This window comes from Aspergillus puulaauensis, chromosome 7, assembly GCF_016861865.1.
Source record: "Aspergillus puulaauensis MK2 DNA, chromosome 7, nearly complete sequence".
Taxonomy (NCBI): domain Eukaryota; kingdom Fungi; phylum Ascomycota; class Eurotiomycetes; order Eurotiales; family Aspergillaceae; genus Aspergillus; species Aspergillus puulaauensis.
Genome location: NC_054863.1, coordinates 397,965 through 420,186, shown reverse-complemented (window position 1 = coordinate 420,186; position 22,222 = coordinate 397,965). Strand labels below are relative to the sequence as shown.

The following is a 22,222-nucleotide window of genomic DNA, read 5'->3' as shown; positions in this document are numbered from 1 at the left end:
TTTGAACTTCACGCCCCATTAGCAAACGACGCACCCCCCGCAAGACGATCGATTTCAATATCTCGCTGCAATCCCATAACATCGAAGAATCCTTTCGGATCAAGGCCCTGTGCCTCTGCATCGTCTTTGCCAGTCTCCATGAGATACTTGTACGCGCGGCGGATGGTGTGCAGCACGGACTTTCCTGCGGCGCCGGGGTATATTGCGAGCTATTTGTAGATGCATTAGGACTGTGTTTCTGGGTTGGATGGCTAATACTGACCTTGACGCCCCATTCACCGAGCTGAGAGGGTGAAAACCAGGGAGTCTTGCCATTAGAGACCAAGTTCACCATGAGCTAAGAGCTTGTTAGCTGGAAGGAGTATAATAATGTGCTACACTGGGGCTTACCGGCATTGGAGAGAGGGCTTTGACAGCATTTTTAATCTGTTCTTCCGTCTCGATTGCTTCCAGGAAACCCATATCTGCACCGCATTCGCGGGCTGCGAGGAGCTGTGATAGAATGGCATGTAAGTCCAGGTACACAGCATCGTCATACACTGAGATCGAACATACTCTTTGAATCGCGGCATCATATCCCTCAACCGATAGAGAATCCGTCCTGGCAATAATCACAATATCACTGCCCCCGTAGATAGAGTCCCTTCCAATAACACACGCGAGGATTCTCGTCCTCCACGTCCTGCACATATCAGCCCTACCCTAAAACAAAGATAGCTATCAAATTAATCTTGCAGCAACCCACTCTATATCAACAACCTCCTTCCCTTCCAAATGCCCACACCGCTTATTCGCAACCTGATCCTCAATATGGAACCCGGCCACCCCACAAGAGTCATACGTCTGCACCATGCGCGCGATATTCGGCGGCGCCCCGAACCCAACGTCCGCATCAGCGATAAGCGGGATCCGGGGGTCGATATTCGCAATCATCTGTGCGTTCTGCGCAAAGTCGTTAAGCGATGCGAATGCTAGGTCGGCGCGGCCGAGGCGTGCGGCTGTTGTCATGGACCCGCCTTGGTACTGTTGTTGTTAACCACTTATCGTGATTGGTATCGGTTTGGTAGGTTCAGACTTACCATCACCTTGAATCCTTGCTCGATGGCTAAACGTGCGCAAAGACCATCGTATACTCCTGGGGCTTGGATGCAGACACCTGGTTGGGAGAGGAGCTTGCGGAGCCGCGTTGCGGGTTTCATGTATTGCTCTGTGTCTGGCATGTTGATCTTGGAAGTAGATTTGAGAAGGTGACTGGCTGCATGGAAATGAAGTAAATAAAAGGCGTATAATGTGGTATATCGGTGGTTCCGGGACCCTGGGAGTCTTCAACCGGAGCCTCCGACTACAACATCGGACCCTACTTCTGCCCGCGCATTTACCGGTACTTGATGCTAGCTTGATAGGTATAGCTAGAATGGCGGGTCTAGATCTATGTGGAAAAGTGCCTGCTCTCTTCTCCATATCTCAGCGCCCGGATGTTTGCAAATATCTGGGAGGAATTTCAACGGCAGCCCCATCCATACCAAATAATGCTGGCAACTCTTGGTGCTCTCCTTCTGTGCTAGAGTACCATTATTATTGCTTCGTTGGTTGCATGTGATGATGATTACCAATAAGTGAGATTATGATTGACCTTGCGGTACTCGGGGTTCCGTGTCCTCGACACCCTTGCATCATCAAGTATCGGATGATGAAGCTGCTTAGAAATGAGTTCAATAAGGCGCAAAGTTCATCATCTTCGTATTCCCGATATGTCTCATAGGCGCAATCCCATCGAGGTATAATAACGCCGACCCCGTCAAGCAGAAACGGCTCAAGTCTCCTCCAGAAACACGTTTTACTTTCCATATCATTAGATTATTAGCTAAAATGCTGATAAAGGACCGTGCAATTCCAATTGGCTCCGTTGTTGTTGTCGTCGGTGGAAATGGACTCATCGGCTTAGAGACATGCGAGAAGCTTTTGCAGGCTGGGTATAAGGTCAGAGGAACCGTCAGAGATGTAATTCAGCATTCGGCTTGGATGCATAATCTGTTTGATGAAAAGTGGCCTGGACAATTCGAACTGGTCTCCGTGGTCGACTTTGAGGAGAAGGGCGCGTTCGACGAAGCCTTCAAAGGTGAATTATGAGTCTCAAAGCCTAGGGCTGTGAACTAAATGGCAATCCAGGAGCCGCGGGAGTTATTTACGCCTCGACGCCAGTCAACTTCCATCCTGATCCCGCAATGGTTGTCGGTCCAATCGTCAGATCCACGATTAACACTCTAGAAGCTGCAGCCAAAGCAGGAGTCCAACGTTATGTGCTGAGCTCTAGTTCGAAAGCTGTGGAGGCCACCGGATATGACGGTATACCTCGCCGTCTCACGGCTAGGATGTATAACTGGGATTGCCTCCTGGAGACTTCTTGTGGGCCGAGGCATGACTCCTTCGAGTGGCTCCTAGATGTATACAGTGCCGGCAGGACCGTTGCAGAGATAGCCTTCTGGTCTTGGATCGCCGAGCACAGGCCCTCGTTTGTCGCGAACTGCGTCGTCCCAGACGGGAACTTTGGTCGTGGTCTAAACGGCGCGACATCGTCGAACCAAATGCTGAAAGAGGCCTTGGCTGGCGATTGGGACTCTGTTCCTATGCCTCTGGGTAAGCCCTGATTGATGCCTGCGACAGTCCAAAGACATTGAAATCTAATCATACATTCATCCAAGGTTTCCTATGTGACGTGGAGGATACGGCGCGGCTCCTGGTCGCTGCAACTGCCAAATCCTCTCTTTCCAATGAACGGATCTTTGCATACCATAAGCATTTGACTTGGGATGATCTTCGCCAGAAGGTCCGTTCAATCCGACCGGAACTTGTCAAGGGCGACGACCAGCGTCTGCGGGGCAGTTATCTCTCGAGCGCCGAGGGCGAGGTCAATCGGGCAGAGGAGATCTTAAAGGACGTTGGTCAACCAGGGTTCACCAGCGAGGATTCCATGCTGCAGAACTTTCTACAGACCTGCTTTTTGCTTTGAAGAATGGCGTGTGCACGTACTTCAAGCCCACATGTTGATTGAAGAGATTGGCTAAATCTAACCAAATTCCTCTCTTCACGGAAGTTGCACGATTGAGTAGAAATCAACCTAGAGGCTGGATATGTTTAAGGAACCAGTCAACACTGAGGTGGTCTATCCTTCAAGCTATGTCTAATGTGATCTTCATGAAGGGAGAAGCTATTGTGTGGCAATCAGGTCATCTCAGGATCCCTGTGTCCTTGCTTTCCGGTTTGCGCGAAATATGAATACCCAAGCGGCACCCGGTGATAACAGCAGCAGGTGCGTTTTGATTGTTTCATTATCTTACGCAAATTGTCAACAGGCCCTATAGCTAGATACGTAGCGGGAACGTCATATGATATTCTCATTTAGGATAGGGTCCCCGAATCTCAGATCCTGGCACAGAATGAATAAACCGTTTACCGAATACCTGGACAGGCGTCTGAAAGCCGACCTTGAGCATGACCTGATGATCTAGGACTCGCCTTGCAGCCTGTACGGACGCCATCGCTGTGAAGGTATATCCATTTACTGTGTGGAGGACGGCAGTTCGCGGAATGTCGTCTTCGGACGTGACGGTGACCGCTGCGCTATATGGCGATGCTTCCCTCTCGGCCTCCGTTGGGCCCAGACGCAATGACTGAAGATCCCCGGTTGGGAAGCTGGCACCGCTGGCGTGAACGTATGTTCTGATGTTGGGGGCATTCGCAGACAGCTGCAGGGTAAGAAGATCTGGCAATGTCACCGGAAACGGAGTGACATATCCGGTGCCATCGTCGAAATTGAATTCTCTGGTTTCGCCCGCATCCTTTGGCGCGAATGTGCTATTGACAACCTGGAGGCACTCCCCTGTGATGTTCTCGGCTGCACTAATTGCTGAGCCGCGGGACATGGTACCGGCGACGTGTAAGGCGATGTCGATTGTGATGGGACTCTGGATAGCCTCGACAGCATGAGCCGCCAGGCAACCTAGCATTGCAACGCTCCCGCCGCAGCCGGGTAGAAGCATGACTTGGGCATTCTTTGCGTCTTCGTCCAGGCTGTATACTTGTTGGTAGCTCTCCAGCTCTGCGGAAATATCGAGGTAGTGCACGTTATTTCGTATGCATGCCTCCATGAGCGGTTTGGCTGTGCGCATAAACGGTCCGGCGCAATTGAGCAGAACAGAGGCATCTCTCAATGCGGAGTCGATCGGACCAGGGCTGTTCACATCGAAAACCGAATAGGGGACATCAAGTGAAGATGCCAACATTCGGAGCTTCTGGTTTGTTCTGCCTGCAATCGAGAAGTCCAGATTGAGGCCTTTGGCATTCTCACTGGCCAGTCGACCAGTGTATCCTGTTGCGCCGTAAATGATCAATGGCGCCATATTTCACTTAACAATCATAAATGCTCTGATCTTGTGGATATTATCTCTGATTACTTTCTTTATAGTGTTCATAATCGCTTGTCAAGGTGGATACAACCAGGAACTCCGGGCTCCGAGAACGCGGCTGACCCCGGGGTTCCATGTCAACAACCCTAACTACACTATTTGATATGATCCGTCAGCATTGATTATGAATCACTTGCGGTAGTCTTGAATCTTCGGAATATAAGACCCCTAGGAGTCGCAGCATATAGACCAACACGAACATATTCCAACACAATCAAAACTATATCCCATTCCAAGATGCCTGTGTATCTAGTTACCGGTGTGGGACGCGGCCTAGGTGTAAGTCCACTGCTCCAAAGGCCCTTTCACTATATCGATATTGATATTGATATTGCGTTCAAAGTACGCATTAATGAAAAGACTGGCCCAAAGCCCAGAAAATACCGTGCTTGGTCTTGCCAGAAACAAAGCTGCGGTTGAGAAGCGCATGGAGTCAGATGGATTCAATGCACTGATCCTCGAAGCAGACATAACAAATCAACCGTCTTTAACTCGTGCGGTAGAGGGTGCCGCAATTCCTTAAGGGCAATGGTATAGATGTGGTCATCAACAATGCGGGATATGTGAGCGAGTCAGCAGCACTCAAATCACTTGAGGATTAGTACTTATAGCACGCCCAGATCCACGCACATCCCGGGGGCTAATAATATACGAAGTGAGGGTGATATCCAATTTGCCGTTGACGACATCCATAACAGCATCGATGTCAATGTTTTGGGCACTTTCCGGGCAATCACAACATTCCTGCCTCTGATGAAGCGAGGGGAACTCAAGAAGGTCATCTCGATATCTAGTGGGATGGGGGATATCGGTCAGCCTTGCAAGAGAACGCAAGAATCAAGAAATATCATCTAACGCTTTTGACAGATTTCATCAATGAGATTCAACTGCCCATTGCGGCTCCGTACGCGGTCAGCAAAGCAGCACTCACAACCTTGACAGCCATGTTCGCCGCGGCATACGCAGATCAGGGTATTCTCTTTGCATCGATCTGCCCAGGCCGAGTCGATACAGCAGAGCCTGGCGCTACTGGTGAGTGAGGCTATCACAATGACCCACGAACCAATAGCTAACGGGATACTTACCTACTTAGTGTCCAGCGATGACCTTGCTCAGCTCGCCAAGTATGGGCCCAAGTTCGAGCTCTACTCGCCTGGCTTTCAACCAATGTCGCCCGGGGATGCCGCGAAGAGTGTCCTCGCTGCTATTGAGCGGTCATCTCTCGCTGGCGGGTACAGTGGTTCGTTTCTGAGCCACAATGGAACCAAGCGGTGGATGTAGCCTGGCTGCAGCCTCCATATTTATACGGGCGCCAGTTTTCGATTTTAGTATAGCGAATGGAAATGTGTATTTTGATAGGTGAAGCAAAACCTTCGGTTTAGAATGATGGTGTTCCTCCCACTAACGTAATTCCCGGTCAGTTCGTGCATCCCGGTTGGTTCGTGCAACTCCAAAAAATCAAATATATTAACTATCTACTAGACATGCACAACCCGCCCCAAAATCCTGAACCCGATCCGCCCCGAACCCGCATGGGTTTGGGTTCGGGTCAACTATCTAGAACCCGCGGGTTAGGGTTAAACCTGCAGAACCCGCACTAAACCTAGTATAGTAATAAAATAGGGTTATTATAATTAGCCCTATACTATTTAGGTAATAAAATTACTGTATTAGGTTTAGTGCGGGTTCTGCGGGTATTTGCGGGGCGGGTTTAGCAAGGTCTTGACCCATGCGGGTTGGGTTCCTTGAGGCCTCGACCCGCCCCAACCCAACCCGTATGCATGTCTACTATCTACTAACTTTAACTAGCCACCATGCCACGAAAAGCGCGTAAATTAAAGTAAGAATTAATTAAGTAAGAGAGCAGACTTTAATATACTATTAATAATTTAAAAAATTAAAAAATCTTAAATACTTATTAAGCTGTATTAATTTATAATCTACCTTCTTAAACCTTATATAATTAATTAAAAGGACTTTAATCTTAATTAAGTTAAAACTCTGTAATTATATAAGTAGGCTATCTGAGAGATAAGAGGATATATTAATAATATAGATAGTATTACTTAATATATATAGCACTATCCTAAGATACTTTTAAGTATAAGAGATAGCTAATATTATTCTAGGTACTAATAGACATGCATACAGGTTGGGTTGGGGCGGGTCAAGGCCTCGCGGACCCCAACCCGCAGCGGGTTTAGGTATTAATAATATTAAACCAACCTATAATAGGTTTGGGGCGGGTTCTGCAGGTTTAACCTATTAAACCCGGAGATTAATAGGACTAACCTATTATAGTAAGATACTATACTAAATAGAGCTAGACTAAATATTTAACTAGAATAGATTAAAAAATCTAACCTAACCTATTTTTTATACTATAATATTATTTTAAGTTAGTACTAGAATAGGGATAAGAATTAAGTAGTTCTAAAGATTAGATAGTTACTAGAATTATATAGTTACTAGACAGAGGCTAGAATCAGATAGTTAAATAGTTTATAAATAGAAGATATTAAGGCTAGAATCAGATAATTACTAGACATGCACAACCCGCCCTGAAATCCTATACCCGACCCGGCCCGAATCCAGGTGGGTCCGGGGTGGGATGACTAAGCTAGAACCCGCAGCGGGTTTTTACCCGTTTGGGAAAACCCGTGTGGGTTTGGGTTTAACCCACTAACTCCAGAATGACGTCATCCGGCTAGAATTAGATATTTTCTAGAAATTTAATATATATTCTATTAAATCAATATTTAAATATTCTATTTCTTTTAATTAGAACCTAAAATATTGTATAATAGTGGACTTATTAAGGCTTTTAAAAATATCTTGGCAACCCATTTCAAAATATATATTTTGACATAGAACCCCTAGTGACCACTAACCACCTTTCTAGACCTTATTTTTTAATATTTAAATTATCTATTTTTTTAGTTCTATATAGATTTTTATATAAAAATTTTAATATTTTCTAAAAATTCTATTTTTAGGAAGGGTTTGGGTTTATAGGGTGTATAACCCAGTCCTGAACCCATAATCAATCCCTTCCTAAAAGAGATAGTATACTGATGATCATATCCGAATTAGGTCTAGCTTAGAAATTCTGGGTAGAACCCGCCCTAACCCGGCCCAAACCTATGAGGGTTTGGGCTGACCAATCAGATCCCCGAACCCGCTGCGGGTTGGGGCGCCTGAGGCCTCAACCCGGCCCAACCCAACCCATATGCATGTCTAATAATTACTAGGTTCAAGTAGTTACTAGGATTAAGTAGAAGCTAGGATTAGGTAGTTAAGTGGTTTATAAAGTAGTTTATGAAGTAGTTTATGAAGTAGTTTATAAATAAAAGATATTAAAACTAGGATTAAGCAGTTACCAGGATCAGGCAGTTGCTAAGATTAAGTAGAGGCTAGGATCAGATAATTAAGTAGTTTATAAAATAGTTTATGAAGTAGTTTATGAAGTAGTTTATAAATAAAAGATATTAAGATTAAGATCAAGCAGTTACTAGGATCAGGCGGTTGCTAGAATTAAGCAGAGACTAGGATCAGGTAGTTAAGTAGTTTATAAAGCAGTTTATGAAGTAGTTCATAAATAAGAGATATTAAGATTAGGATTAAGTAGTTACTAGGATCAGGCAGTTGCTAGGATTAAGTAGAGACTAGGATCAGGTAGTTAAGTAGTTTATAAAGTAGTTTATAAAGTAGTCTGTAAATAAGAGATATTAAGTTTAGGATTAAGTAGTTATTAGGATCAGGCGGTTAGGTAGTTTATAAATAGAAGAAAATCTAATAATAATTAGATTTTCTATTATTATCATCAGTAAATATAGTAGTAAATATATAAAAGGATTAAAATATTATCTCTTATCTATTAAGAATAATTTTAATTTCTTTTTTTTAGGTATCTAGATTTTTTATTTCTGAACTTTATTTCTAAAATCCAGCAATTTTTTCATGAATTTATTAGTAGTTTCTAGTTAAATCTAACTATTATTAGATTCTAATACTATTAAAAAGTATTAGGAGGTAGATTATCTTTTCTAAGACTAGATTATAAGTACCCTAAACCGGTCTTATTATAACTAAAGATATAATATAGAAAAAACTTAGGGATTACTTCCTAAAAATCTTAATAATTAATATATACTACCTTAACCAGATATAGTTAATTAAATAAGAATAAAACTAAATAATTTCTAATTATCTAGTTTACTAACTTATCAGCGCGTTCTAATATAGAATCTAATAATATTCTAATTATATATAACTTACTATAATTATTTAGAAGGAGAAGTTTATAAGTATTCTTTAATTATATATAGTAGATAACGTGACTTTAGAGAATATAAAAAATAGAGTTAAAGTTAGTAGAAATAGTAAGATATAATTCTAATTATAATTAGTTTTTTTTAGATAATACTAGACTAATAAAATTAAAGATTATTTATTAGATATTCCAGGCTAGTTTAACCTGTTCTCTAAAATAATTAATATTATATTAAGGTACTTCTTATATTATTAAAGAAACAGGCAAAACTTATACAGCCAGAAATAAATAATTAATATAATAATATAATTTAAGTACCTAAAATTAAGATAGTTATTTTTTAACTATAGTTAAAATTAAAATTTATCTAATAATTAGTAGGACTATTACTAGATAATTAACTTATATATTATTAATAATCTAGATTTAAATTTATTAGCCACGCTCTGCATGAATAATAAATTTATTAATCTTTAAAATTTTAAGGATTATACTGTATATTATATTATATTAAAATAGAATATCCTGTCTACTAAAGATTAGTAAAAACTAACTTTAAGTAAGACTAAATTTAACAGCTAATTATATTAAATATTTAGGATTACTCTAGATATTATCTCTTAAATTAAGCTAATTCTCTATAATAATATATAGAAGAATAGTTATTTTTATTATATATTAACTTACTATAATAAGGCGATATTTAATTAGATCTTAATTACTAGAATATTAGAAACTTAACTTAATTTTATAAGTTTTTATATATACTCTTTTATTATTATTCTAACTATTATTAGATTTAGATTACTAAATTTAAGAAGTACTTTTATTTTATATTAAAGATTCTTAAGAGATCAGAAAACCTACTATATAAGAATAATTTTATAAAGATTTTCTTTTTTCTTACTAAAAGACCTAACTTTTACTTATATCTTCTATTTTTTCTAAATATATCTGATTATTAGGATAGAAAAACTCTATATAAATACCTATTTACTCTTCTAGTTAAATATTAATTAAATAAGGCCTTACTAAAACTATCTAAACTAATTTATATTAGTAGAGCTAATTTCGAATATTATCAGCCTAATTTTATAAATATATTAGATAAGAAGTAATATATTAGGATTTTCTATATACTTTATAATAACCGTGACTTAGAGTATCCTAATTAATAAATAATTTTCTGACTAAAGTTAAATATTACTTAATATTAATAATAAGAAGGTTAGATTAAATCTAACTTAAGAAGTATCTAGTTAAGCTAACTTACCAGCTACTAAAGTATATTCTAATATAAATAAAATTAATATAAAAGTTTTCTAAGTAGATAAATTATATACTATAATACTTTTATTTTATAATAGAGATTAAGTAACTTATACTTAATAAGGATATAGATATAAAGATTACCCGGTAGTTTATTCTAATAATTCTTAAAGAGATTAAATAGAAGACTATATAAAGAAATATTATAATTAAAATAAAGATAAAATATTTCTAACTAATATTAGAAATATTTAGTTAATAAATACTAGTTTAAGATATTACTAATAAACTTACTAGATAAGAAAAAAAATAAAAACTATTTATAATAATTTACTAAAATTTATTAGATTAATATTATTAATTTAGTAACTTACTAGAAAGCAGACTACCTTAAAGATAATATAACTTAATTTAATAATAAAATAATCTTTATAAATAAAGCTTTTAACTATAGTTAGAATAATACTAATAGAATTATAATAAGACTAACTCTTACTAATCCTAATATAAAAAAATATTATTATTAATATTAATTTTTATAATAATATAATATTACTTAAGACTCTAACTCTTAATAACCTATTAATCTATACTGTATTTACTAATAAAAAAGATATTTTTAGTACTTTAATCTATTACTATAAATTAAAGTAGAAAATATTCTTAATTCTTAAGTAAAGCTATATTATACTACTTAGAAAGAATTCTTTTTATCTAAAAAATTTAATTACTTTTATAATTAGTATCTATATACTCTCTTTCTAACTATAGTTAAATTAAGTTATTAATTTTATTAATAGAAGAAATATATAGCTGCAGCTGAAGTACTTATAGAACTTAATATAATATTATTAAAAGTAGGATATAATCTTAATTATAATAACTTTAATAAAAATCTAAGATTATTTACTTTTAAGAGAGATATTGCCTGACTAGTTAATACTTAACTAGAAAAACTAGATTTTTAAGATGCGCGCCCTCTAAAATATAAGATATTAAAGAAAGAATATCTTAATAAATTTAAATACACCTAGTATTAGTAGATAAATATAATAATTAAAAGATCTAATACTAGAAAATATAAGAGAGATAATTATAAGTTTCTAACTATAGTTAGAAATTATAGGATTATTAATAGAATATTAACTAATCCTATACTTATAACTATTTATATTATCCTCAAGATACTAATATTTATTAATATTAAGTAACTAGATAAAAACTATATTAATACTAATATATATCTACAAGTAATTAACTAAATTAAGCAAAAATATCTAGAATATATTAATATAACTAACAAGACTTAAGTAACTTAAGGTATCTAGAAATAGTTAGAATTAAAGGATTTATATATTTATTATAAGCTATAGATACTAGAGAATAAAATAGAAAATCTTAAAATAGAACTAACTCCTAGAGATAATAATATAGTAGATACTGAAATAGTAGATATAAACTAAATAGATTAAGAGATATCTAATTAATTAAATATTCTAATTATAGTTAGAATATCTTAAGTAAAGTAATAGTATTAGATACTAACTTTATAACTTTATTATCTAATAGCCTACTCTATAATTTAGTAAAAAATATAAATATAATACTATATAAAAAATAATTAAAATAATATAAAATTTAAGTTAAAATTATTTATTTATATATATAGTAGAGAGTAAATATACTTAAGATTAATAATTAAGATACTATAAACTAGTATTAAGTAGTAGATTTTTATACTATATAAAGTAAAGCTAGCTTAAATATAGATATATATTTTTATATATATTCTTAGTCCTTTTACTATAATTATTATTAGTTTAGTAATCTTAAGACTATTATAAATTATAGCCTTTATTAGTTAGTTCTACTTATATAATCTATAATACTAGATTAGATATTAATAATCTATAATTATTATTTATTAGTATTTTTAATTTTAATTCTCTATTTTCTCTATTATTTTTTTATATATAATCTTATTTCTTAATTAATTATATCTTAAATAGTATTATATATAGAGTAATCTAACTATAGTTAGATTATTTATTTTATAATATAACTATAGTATAAGATAGAATCTAGTTATCTCTTAAGATAGAGAGTATTATAATATATTAATTATTATATTATTTTACTAGACTCTCCCCTAATTAATAGAAGAAATTACTAAAATCTAAAGTATTTAATAAGTAGTTCTATAATTCTTTAGATATTTAGAAAATAAGTATAGTATATATATTAACAGTAATCTAGTATAATATCTTCTAATATATTATATTAGATTTATATAAAATAGACTATAATAAGAAATTCTTTATCTAATCTTTTCTTAAATAAATTATAAATTCTAAACTAGACTATATAAGTTCCTTCTCTTTGTTATAATATTTATTTAACTGGTTAACTAATTATAGTTAGATATAGATTTATAAGATTAAGAAATTTTTTAACTTTAGTTATACTATTTTTTAATATTATATTAATAATATTATATCTAATGACTGGGTTAAGATACTAGAACTTAAGCTAGAAAACTAGAATAATTAATTATAAGTTATATTTTTTCTAATATCTTATAATAATAGCTATAGGGAAAGTAACTTTAACTTTCCTAAAATTTTTATAACTTCTTTAAAAAATTATCTTATACTAGGCTCTTTAGGTATATCTATTATTAGAGAAAGTATTATACTCTTCTAATATCTAGACTTTCTTTTAAATCTTTTAGATATTAAGTATTAAGATATATAGCAAAGACTTTATAATATAAAGCTATTTATTATCTTTATATAGTATATTACTATTATAACTTAACTATTAATTTAGTACTTAAATATTTTATTTAGATATTTATAATATATAAGTAAGAGAAATATTTTATTAAAAATTATAAATATTCTAAATTATATTACTTATTAGGTATAACCAGACTAGGTTTATCCAGAATATATAAATAAAAAGCTAAAAAGGTTTTTCTAGATAAACTACTTTATATATTTATTATAGAAGATCTATAATAAATATTCTATCTTACTATAGTTAGTCTATTATAAATAGATAAAGATTTTTATTATTAAATTATAAAATTAAGTAAAGTCTGATCTATAATAGTATAATCTTTATTATAAAAATTTAGTAAGTAACTCAGTATCTATAAAATCTTTTATTACTAAATTAGACTGATTTAGTTTTAAGCTTCTAGTATCTTTTTTATCAGAAATCTTTATATCTAGAGATATTAAAATAAATAAATACTATCAGTAGTTTAAGCTATTATATTAATATTAGATCTTAGTTCTAATAGTAGTATTATTTTCTTTATAATTAAAAAGCTTAATAGAGCCACTAAATAATTTAGCTAAAGTACCTTATAATATAGATTTTCTATATAATCTAACTTTAATTAGAAAATATATTAATTTAGATAATTCTAAGAGGACTCTTTATCCTGTTATTTAAGTTAAAGACTTAATATTTATTATATTAATTTTAAGTATAACTAATAGTTATACCTGCTTCTAGGACTAAATACTCTTCTAAATTATTAATATATTATTTTAGAAAGAGATCTATTTAAGATAATAATATACTATTATCTACTAAAATAGATATTACTTAAAACTTATAATCCTAGGTTATCTAGTTTTATAATAATAGGTATCTAATCCCTAGTATATATATTATTTTAATTTTTAGTTTTAATACTACTAATTCTTATTTCTTCTCTAAAATTAATATAAGACCGCGGTTATTCTTCTAAAAAAAAAGTAGAAATTTTAAATAAATATAGATAGCAGGTATATCTAGATAATTAAAATAAAGATTTAGAGACTTTTACTATATCTTAATTATAAAGATATAGTAAAAGAGTAGATATATATTCTAGTTTTCTTACTATAATATATCTAAAACTATTTAAGAACCTAAGAGGTATAATATCAACTAAGTAAAAGAAAATTAATAAAGATAAAGATTAATTAAAAAAGAAGAATAATTATATTTTAAAATAAATAAAGAGAGATAGGACTTTATAAACTAAAATAACTTAATATAGTTTCTCTTTCTAAACTCTTTTATTAATATAATAATCTTAATATTATTAGGATTTTATTTCTTTCTATATTATAGCTTTTTTTTATATTCTTAATACTTTATAGTATACTTACTTTTATAGTACTATATATTTATTATATCTTAATTATAATATTTAGAATCAGATTTATTTTCTAATTTCTCTTATAACTATAGTTTATCTTTAATATAATTAATACTATTATATTTAATACTGCTTTTAAATTCTAATTTAATAGTAATATTTTTTTATAAAGAACTAAACTATCTTTCTTTAATTATAAATATAGAATTTATTTAAGATTTAAAATATTATAAATACTCTATACTACAGCTTTTTCTAGACTAGAAAGAATTATTCTAGATAAGAAAATAATTTATTTTATAATAATAAAAAATCTTTATTAGAGAATATATTATATATTATATTAAAAAGTAAATTTACTAGAGAGCAGAGAATTAAAGATTATAAAAATAGAATTTATTTATTAAAATTACTAAGATTCTAAATAGAAAGCTTAAGGTTTACTGTTATTATTATAAGATTATTATAAATTATTTCTCTTATAGGTGTATAGGAACTAAGTCTATAAATACTTATTTAAATAGTTTAAATTACAGAAGATATAAATTAAAACTTAATAATACTTTTTAATTAATATATCATGTAATTACTAGCCTTTTTAAATAGAGAAAGATAAGTTATAGAATTTTAATTATAATTAGATATTCTACTTATAATAAAGAAGAATAATAAGATACTTAGCTAATATTTATATTAGAATCTTATTAATAAGATTATTTAATTTATTATCTCCTATTAATTACTATTTATAACTATAGATAATATATTCTTCTGCTGGATTTTTTATATAATATACAGTCCTTTAATTAACCTATATATTTCTAACTATAATTAGATTTAATTATATCTTTTAGAATTATTTTTTATAATATTAGAATATATTCTTGACTATTTCTCTCCTAACTCCTGAATATTAATTATACTTAACTGCTGGACGAGCCTATATTAGAAGTTTTTTATAATAATTATAGGCTATTTTATTAATTTAGATTAGAATTATTAAAAGATCTTACTTAAGTTTCCTTTTTTATAAGAAGATTATTTAGGTAAAGAACTAGCTAGAATTATTACTTTAATAATCTATAAGTTTTAGTTTAGCTCTTATATATTAGGTATTATAATTAATAATATATCTAATAATATTACTATATTTACTAAACTAATATAAATCTTAAAGAATAAGCTGAATAATAAGTATTCTTTACTTCTTAATATTATAGTTAATCCTAATTTTACTACTATTCTTTAATCTATTTATTATATTCCTTATCTTATATATATTATTTAACTCTCTGTAAAAGTATTCTTAGATAAACTAAAAATTATATTTAAGAATAATAATATTCAGTTCTCCTAGGATAAAAGTAAGAGTTAAGTAAAATAGAAAAAGATTATTAGTATACTTAAGAAGATATAATATTTTTATTATTTCTAATTATAATTAGAATACTACTAATATATAATATCTATTTTAGATTTATAAGATTAGCTATTTTATTAATATAAGCCCGTAGTACTGATAAGTCTTTAAGATTAAATAATAAAAATTAATTAATTATATTAGATATTTATTAATACTATTTCTTAATTACTATACCTATTAGAACTTAATATATAAGATACTTAAGCGTGTTTATTAACTTTAAATTACTATTAATTATTATATTATAGTAAATATAAAGTATGATTTCTTAAATTTTATAATAATACTAGTAGAATAGTATTAAGTTATATATCTTTAAAAGCTTCTTTATAAGTTTACTATCTATACTGTTAGTCTCTTTAAATATACTAGAATAATAATTTATTATATTTATAATATATATAATTTACTTTTTAACTATATTAAAGACTATTTTATAAGACTATTAAATAAGTAGTTTTATTAGAAGAAGATTTTTTATAAGAGTCTTAAAGTAGTATAAGATAAGCTAAAGAAATATTATCAGAATATCTATAAGTTTTATAAGAATATATATATAATTATAATTATCTTAAATCTATATAGTAAACTCGAGGGCTTTAAAGATATATTCTAGAATAATAATAAAAAATAGAACTATACTTAATAATATAAAGAGAAACTTACTAAGATTTATATCTACTATATAATATAATTTTTATTACTAGTTTAGATATTAATATTAAAGAAGTCTATAGATCTACTTAAAAAAGCTTTATATAATTTAAAATATTATTATCTATCTCTAGAAGAGACAGCTCTATTAGAGAGATATTTAGAGTTATAAATTTATCTTACTAAAAGTAAGTATTTATACCTTCTCTAATACTAGATTCTTAATATAATAATTTTAATTATAATTAAATTATATAAATCTTAAATATTTATTAACCTACTTTAATATTCTTACTTAGTAATTAATATACTAGTTATGCTTTTTAATCCTTACTTATATTACTTATAATTTCCTTGTAATTCCGGTATCAGATATTAGTATTAAGAATCTCTTTAATACTGCTTAGAATATTTATTATTATTATTAAAGTCAGCTAGTACTTAAGATTATTAAAATAAGTATTATATAGATATATAGTAACTAGTTTAAACTTAAGTAAGAATATATATTCTTATAAGATAGTATTAAGGATCCTAAAAAATATAATATTCTATTATATCTAATAAGTAAGAAGATTTTTAATTTTAATTATAATAATAAGATAAATAATTCAGAGGATAAAATTAGCTTAGAAGATAATAAACTTTTTTAGGATAAGGATTTCTTTAATAATATTAAAGATATTAATAGTACTAGTAAGGAATAGGTATTATTATATATATTAAAAAAATAGGTTAAAGTTAAATTACTAGTAATAGTAATTTCCTAATTTTTTATAGTATCTACTTCACGGGCTTTATATTAATAAAGATAGTCTCCCAGTTATTATTATTAATTAAATAATAATTAGTAAATACTAGATAATATATATTATATAATATATATTTTAAGATTAACTTCTTATATATTTTAGTATATATCTCTCTCCTGTAGGAGTAGTTAGTAGTAGACATGCATACGGGTTGGGTTGGGGCGGGTCGAGGCCTCAAGGAACCCAACCTGCATGGGTCAAGACCTTGCTAAACCCGCCCCGCAAATACCCGCAGAACCCGCACTAAACCTAATACAGTAATTTTATTACCTAAATAGTATAGGGCTAATTATAATAACCCTATTTTATTACTATACTAGGTTTAGTGCGGGTTCTGCAGGTTTAACCCTAACCCGCGGGTTCTAGATAGTTGACCCGAACCCAAACCCATGCGGGTTCGGGGCGGATCGGGTTCAGGATTTTGGGGCGGGTTGTGCATGTCTAGTTAGTAGATCTATAATCTAACTATTATTAAAAATAATTATATTAGTTATAAGTAGAGTAGGTTAGATTATAGATTTAGGTTATTTCTAGATCCTTAACCTATTAAATAACCTAATCCTGCCGCGGGTTTAGGTATATTCAACCTAACCCACAGCGGGTATAAGAAAACTAACCCAGACCCGGACCCAGGTGGGTTCGGGGTGGATCAGGTATAGGATTTCAGGGCGGGTTGTGCATGTCTATTAATATATATATATATAAGATATATACCAGGATTATAACAGGAATATTATATTAACTTATTAATAGCTGCTCGATTTAGAAACTGTTATTTAAGTAAATATATTGTTAAGCAACTGCTCTATGCTTTCTTCCGGAGAAGAAGATGATTTAATCCTGGTCTTTATTTTTTAAGATCATTATTAGTTCCTTGGTAAAGAATATTAATGATTGCCTTTAGAACCTCCTTAATTTGCTAGGCTTTTTTTAGAATTTCTTCCCGATATTTATCTTTGCTTGGATTATAATGGCAGTCAGACTCTATTCTTATATACTTATTATACAGAGATGATCCAGAGTACTAAATTTATAAATATTATTTAAAGTTAGACTTACTGGTTTATTAACCTACCTTAGTACACTTTATTTAATAAGAAGTATAAGCTACTGGCTGGTGTTTTTGCTTAGACTAACTCAGCTCTTAGATATCAGCAGGTCTTAACAGGATAATAGGGAGTAGCAGCTGTAAGGAAGAGTGGTTAGCCATTATTTTAGATAGGCTGTCAGGCTGGCAGGAATTTAATAAAAAGTATTCTCTAATAAATTTTAGATTATCTTAAGCTCTATTAAGTACCGCAGCTGCACTTATTATCACCTCCTTAAGGGAATAAATAAAGAAACTTATAGTTACTTCGGGAAGGCTGCAGCGTGAGTGTGTCAAGCAAGCTATTTGCTTTTTCCCAAGATAAAGAACTGCCTTCTAAGCATACATAACAAGTTTAAGAGTAAAAGAGAAGAAATAATTTTTAGGGTATTAATATGGCAGAAATATTGGGCATACCACGCTTGGGGGGAGGGAGCATTTCGGACAGTCAGAAAATACCTCTTTATCTTACAACCCCTTCGCGGCTTCGAATATTCTTACTGTAACTTAATTACGAATCTGCATCATGCTTGCAGAGGGGTGAGATTAGATGCCCTCAAGAATGCACCGGCTGGTATCTTTAGATACAGAAAAGTAGAAAAGGATTAACCTTGCTTAGTCAGCTATGGTCAGAAAGGATTATATAGACAACTAACGGCCACATGATAAATAGTATAGGGTTGACCTCTCATATCTATCTTAAGGCGTTCAAGACAACACTCACAGTAATACCATCTCTTACTCTACTAAATTAATATTACTACAATTATCTAGGATACTCTACATTTTCATGCAATGATGCAAAGGCAGGAGGACAACCCACAAGGCAGGGTTCTTACTTTCCAACACTATAGCAACGACTTTAAAAATATCTATATTAAGGAAGACGTCTTCTAATTTATCGGCTCTACGAGCGGTAAAATAACAAGGGCAAAGAATATATCGGCTAAGTCACGCACAACATAAACCCTCAGTGATTTGTCTGATAATTCTCTCCAGAAAATCAATGATCGCAGAATTACACCCAGAGAGAACACAGGCCAATAGTTAAAGACCTCTTAATTTACATACTATAGAGAGGGCCAAAAGCTGGGAAAGCAGACATAAATAAATGAAATCAGTGAAACAAATAAGCTAGGCTATGGAGTATGATTGCCAAAGAGTCTTGTAAAGGATCTGAGTAATTATAATGATCTTATAATCTTCTTCATGCCTGGGGACTATTTTTTTTCCCTGTGAAAGAGACCATAATTTACTCCTTGTAAGCTCCCCGAACCCGTCTCTAAGCATTATTTATAGACAAAGATTTAGTATTTCAGTTATAATAAATAGAGCATTAATAATATATATAATACTTAAATTTACTTAATAAAGTTACGCTAAGCCTGAAGGAGACTGAGCTATATACCTCCCAACACCCGTATATTCAGCCTGGAAGCAAATATTAATCCTATCACGCGTGGTGATCTCAACCTTCTCTCTATACCTCTAACCTAACTTACCATTATAGAATACCTATAACTTAGGTGTAAGGCACACGGCGGCGCCAAGGATCTAGTAACTATGAAGCGATGTCAACCGTGCTAAAGGAATTCTAGATCGGCCAATCAGATAGCTCCGTTAGAAACAGAATGAATTGCTTAAGGATCTATAGAACTGGAGTATCTAGAGGTCTTATATAGAACCCCCCCCCCGGGGTGGTCTCCGGAGGTGGTCAGGCAGCGGTCCTGCGGCTACCCCTCCTGGTCAGGCCGTCAGGCCGTCATGCAGTCCTCTTTAATAGATCCTTCCTTAGTTGCCTCTGCAGAGATATGATATATCGATTCCGGCGTCGTGGCTATCGGTAGGCGCCCCGGTGGCGGTCCGCAAGGGTCGCATGGTAGGAGTCACGTGGCACGGCCTTGGCGGTCGTGACATTAGGTAGAATCCGAACATCCTGAGCATAGTACTTAATAATAGCCTCTAATAAGGACCGGGAATTAAACACCTCATAAGATCCCCCGTGCTCAGGCGTAAATAGCTGTTATCTATTATCCTTAATATTTTCCACACGCTGGCTTCAGACTATATTAAGCCTGCATTATATTTAAAACATCGGGTAAGACTGTTTATGAATCTTCTTAGCCCACTCCGAGTTGCGAGCTCAAGGAGCTGGATATCCTGGATACCTGCAAGGTGAACACTAAAGTAGGTATATAAAGCATCAGAATTATTATAAATATTAAAAAAGGTCTTCTAAATATTTTTATCTTCTGGTATGCCTTTGAGCATTATACTGCTTGTAGAGGGGTGTGAGAAGGCATCCTGGCCTAGAGTATAGATATTAATAAGGTACACTTCATTCCTGGGAGCAAAAAGATTTGCATGATTGAGGTTGAGCTGTGACGAGAAAGGTTGATGCCTTCTATGTCGATGTAGATGGATGGAGGATTGTTAAATCGACTTTCGACTCCCGGGTAATCGGGTAATGGACATCTGGATGTTTTAGTCTCGGGGCCAAAATGCTCGTATTAGCGTAAATTTTACTGTTCCTACCAAATCCCGAGATCCCGTAACGCCCAGTCGGTCCGTCTAGACTTTTAAGCTTACATCCATGTAGGTGGACGTAAGCGGGAGTGCAGCGTTGGCCATGAGTCAGAATATATATATCTAGGTGACTCGATCCGCTTTTCCCACACTACAATCACCCACTTCTCTTGCAACCACAACATCATTCCTGTCTACAATGGCCGACCTCAAGCCACCTTTTACTAAGGAGACCGCGCTCGCGAAAGTGAAGTTAGCCCAGAATATGTGGAATACCCAGTAAGTGCCAATATTTTTGATGATCCTGTGCCCTCCGCAGACCATGTGTTCAAGAAAGGGCGACGCCGATCCCATCCCCTTGCATATTCCCTTCCCTGCCTTCAGAGTTTATCCGTGCGAGAATCCAAGCGGACGAAAACATACCCATGCCTTTGGCAGGATATCCGGAATCGACTCTCAGCTGTTGTGCCACAACAACAATGACGTCATACTATCGAGTGATCTAACCATGCAATGTGTAGAGACCCTCCCAAGATTGCGCTGGCATACACACCCAACTGTATCTGGCGAAACCGCACCTCGTTTTTCTCCGGAACCGAGAGTATCGTGAAGTTCTTGGAGGCCAAATGGAATCGGGAGCGCAACTATAAGCTGCGCAAGGAGCTGTTTGCTTTCCAAGATGATCGTATTGCCGTGCAATTCTGGTACGAGTACCAGGATGTAGAAGATGGAATGCGCTGGAAAAGATGTTACGGGCTGGAAGACTGGACTTTTGATCGTGAGACTGGCAAGATGTGCAAACGTATGATGAGCGGAAATGACACCCTCCTTGGGCCGGATGGAAATGGCGAGGGGCGCTGGTTCATGGACGGAGTTGACGTTAACGAGGTCCCAATTGGTGATGAGCACTGGTGATTGAACTTTCGAATGCTCTAGTCAGTTATAATATAAGTCGAATTTAATCTTGGGCCAGGCCTGCTTTTTGATCTAGTTTCTTTTATTGGTTTTTGGTTTTATTTCTTTTAGCGAAGTGGCCAACTTCGATATATACCTGAATGGTGCGACTGGGCAACCTAGATACACGTACCCACATGTCAGCACGTTCAAACAGGAAGAGCATGACATTGTGTGGGAAACGATAGATAGTTCTCCTATTGGGTGGCCGACAGGCCGCCTATCGAGTTAACTAAGATATCCAGTTTACTAAATAATGACTAAGCAAGATCGAACCCTAGGGGCAGGCGGTACCGGAGGGCAGTAAGCCTGCTAATCACATGACCAGAGGGAGAAGTACTCAGTTTCAAGTTCACATGGTCGATGCGCTCGCCATCTATATTAGGAACACCTACTCTAAACTTGTGGCTTTGTTCCACTCACTTGCACGTATTGTTCAAAAGAAAATGCTGGCGGGCAATTTCTCTATCCATAATGGTAGCGAGCTAACAGAAATCTTTGGTCAGGTACTCGAGGAGCGTCTAGATATCCAAGATTCTTCGGAGAGATGGGAAACATGCAACCCATTTATAAATATGCAGCTGTCAACAAAACAAAGG

The 22,222-nt window shown here is 33.3% G+C and overlaps 6 protein-coding genes across 6 annotated transcripts; 4 read left to right on the top strand and 2 right to left on the bottom strand.

Moving 5' to 3' along the window:
• Nucleotides 1–8: 8 nt before the first annotated feature.
• APUU_70177S (isocitrate lyase/PEP mutase family protein) lies at nucleotides 9–1,220 on the bottom strand (the record flags this gene model as incomplete). The annotated part of the gene is made up of 6 exons (XM_041695021.1): nucleotides 9–209; nucleotides 263–337; nucleotides 391–492; nucleotides 556–682; nucleotides 746–1,023; nucleotides 1,080–1,220. 6 exons carry the CDS (start codon nucleotides 1,218–1,220, stop codon nucleotides 9–11), a joined length of 924 nt encoding a protein of 307 aa, XP_041560793.1.
• A 649-nt stretch (nucleotides 1,221–1,869) lies between these two features.
• On the top strand, nucleotides 1,870–3,010 carry APUU_70176A (uncharacterized protein; the record flags this gene model as incomplete). The annotated part of the gene is made up of 3 exons (XM_041695020.1): nucleotides 1,870–2,119; nucleotides 2,170–2,637; nucleotides 2,703–3,010. 3 exons carry the CDS (start codon nucleotides 1,870–1,872, stop codon nucleotides 3,008–3,010), a joined length of 1,026 nt encoding a protein of 341 aa, XP_041560792.1.
• A 385-nt stretch (nucleotides 3,011–3,395) lies between these two features.
• On the bottom strand, nucleotides 3,396–4,400 carry APUU_70175S (saccharopine dehydrogenase family protein; the record flags this gene model as incomplete). Its single annotated transcript, XM_041695019.1, has 1 exon — nucleotides 3,396–4,400. One exon carries the CDS (start codon nucleotides 4,398–4,400, stop codon nucleotides 3,396–3,398), a length of 1,005 nt encoding a protein of 334 aa, XP_041560791.1.
• A 303-nt stretch (nucleotides 4,401–4,703) lies between these two features.
• APUU_70174A (uncharacterized protein) lies at nucleotides 4,704–4,989 on the top strand (the record flags this gene model as incomplete). The annotated part of the gene is made up of 2 exons (XM_041695018.1): nucleotides 4,704–4,745; nucleotides 4,810–4,989. The coding sequence occupies 2 exons, from the start codon at nucleotides 4,704–4,706 to the stop codon at nucleotides 4,987–4,989; spliced, it is 222 nt and encodes a 73-aa protein (XP_041560790.1).
• Nucleotides 4,990–5,018: 29 nt separating this feature from the next.
• APUU_70173A (uncharacterized protein) lies at nucleotides 5,019–5,747 on the top strand (the record flags this gene model as incomplete). Its single annotated transcript, XM_041695017.1, has 4 exons — nucleotides 5,019–5,029; nucleotides 5,087–5,277; nucleotides 5,334–5,498; nucleotides 5,560–5,747. The coding sequence occupies 4 exons, from the start codon at nucleotides 5,019–5,021 to the stop codon at nucleotides 5,745–5,747; spliced, it is 555 nt and encodes a 184-aa protein (XP_041560789.1).
• Nucleotides 5,748–20,868: 15,121 nt separating this feature from the next.
• APUU_70172A (uncharacterized protein) lies at nucleotides 20,869–21,584 on the top strand (the record flags this gene model as incomplete). The annotated part of the gene is made up of 2 exons (XM_041695016.1): nucleotides 20,869–20,948; nucleotides 21,191–21,584. The coding sequence occupies 2 exons, from the start codon at nucleotides 20,869–20,871 to the stop codon at nucleotides 21,582–21,584; spliced, it is 474 nt and encodes a 157-aa protein (XP_041560788.1).
• Between the last annotated feature and the right edge of the window lie 638 nt (nucleotides 21,585–22,222).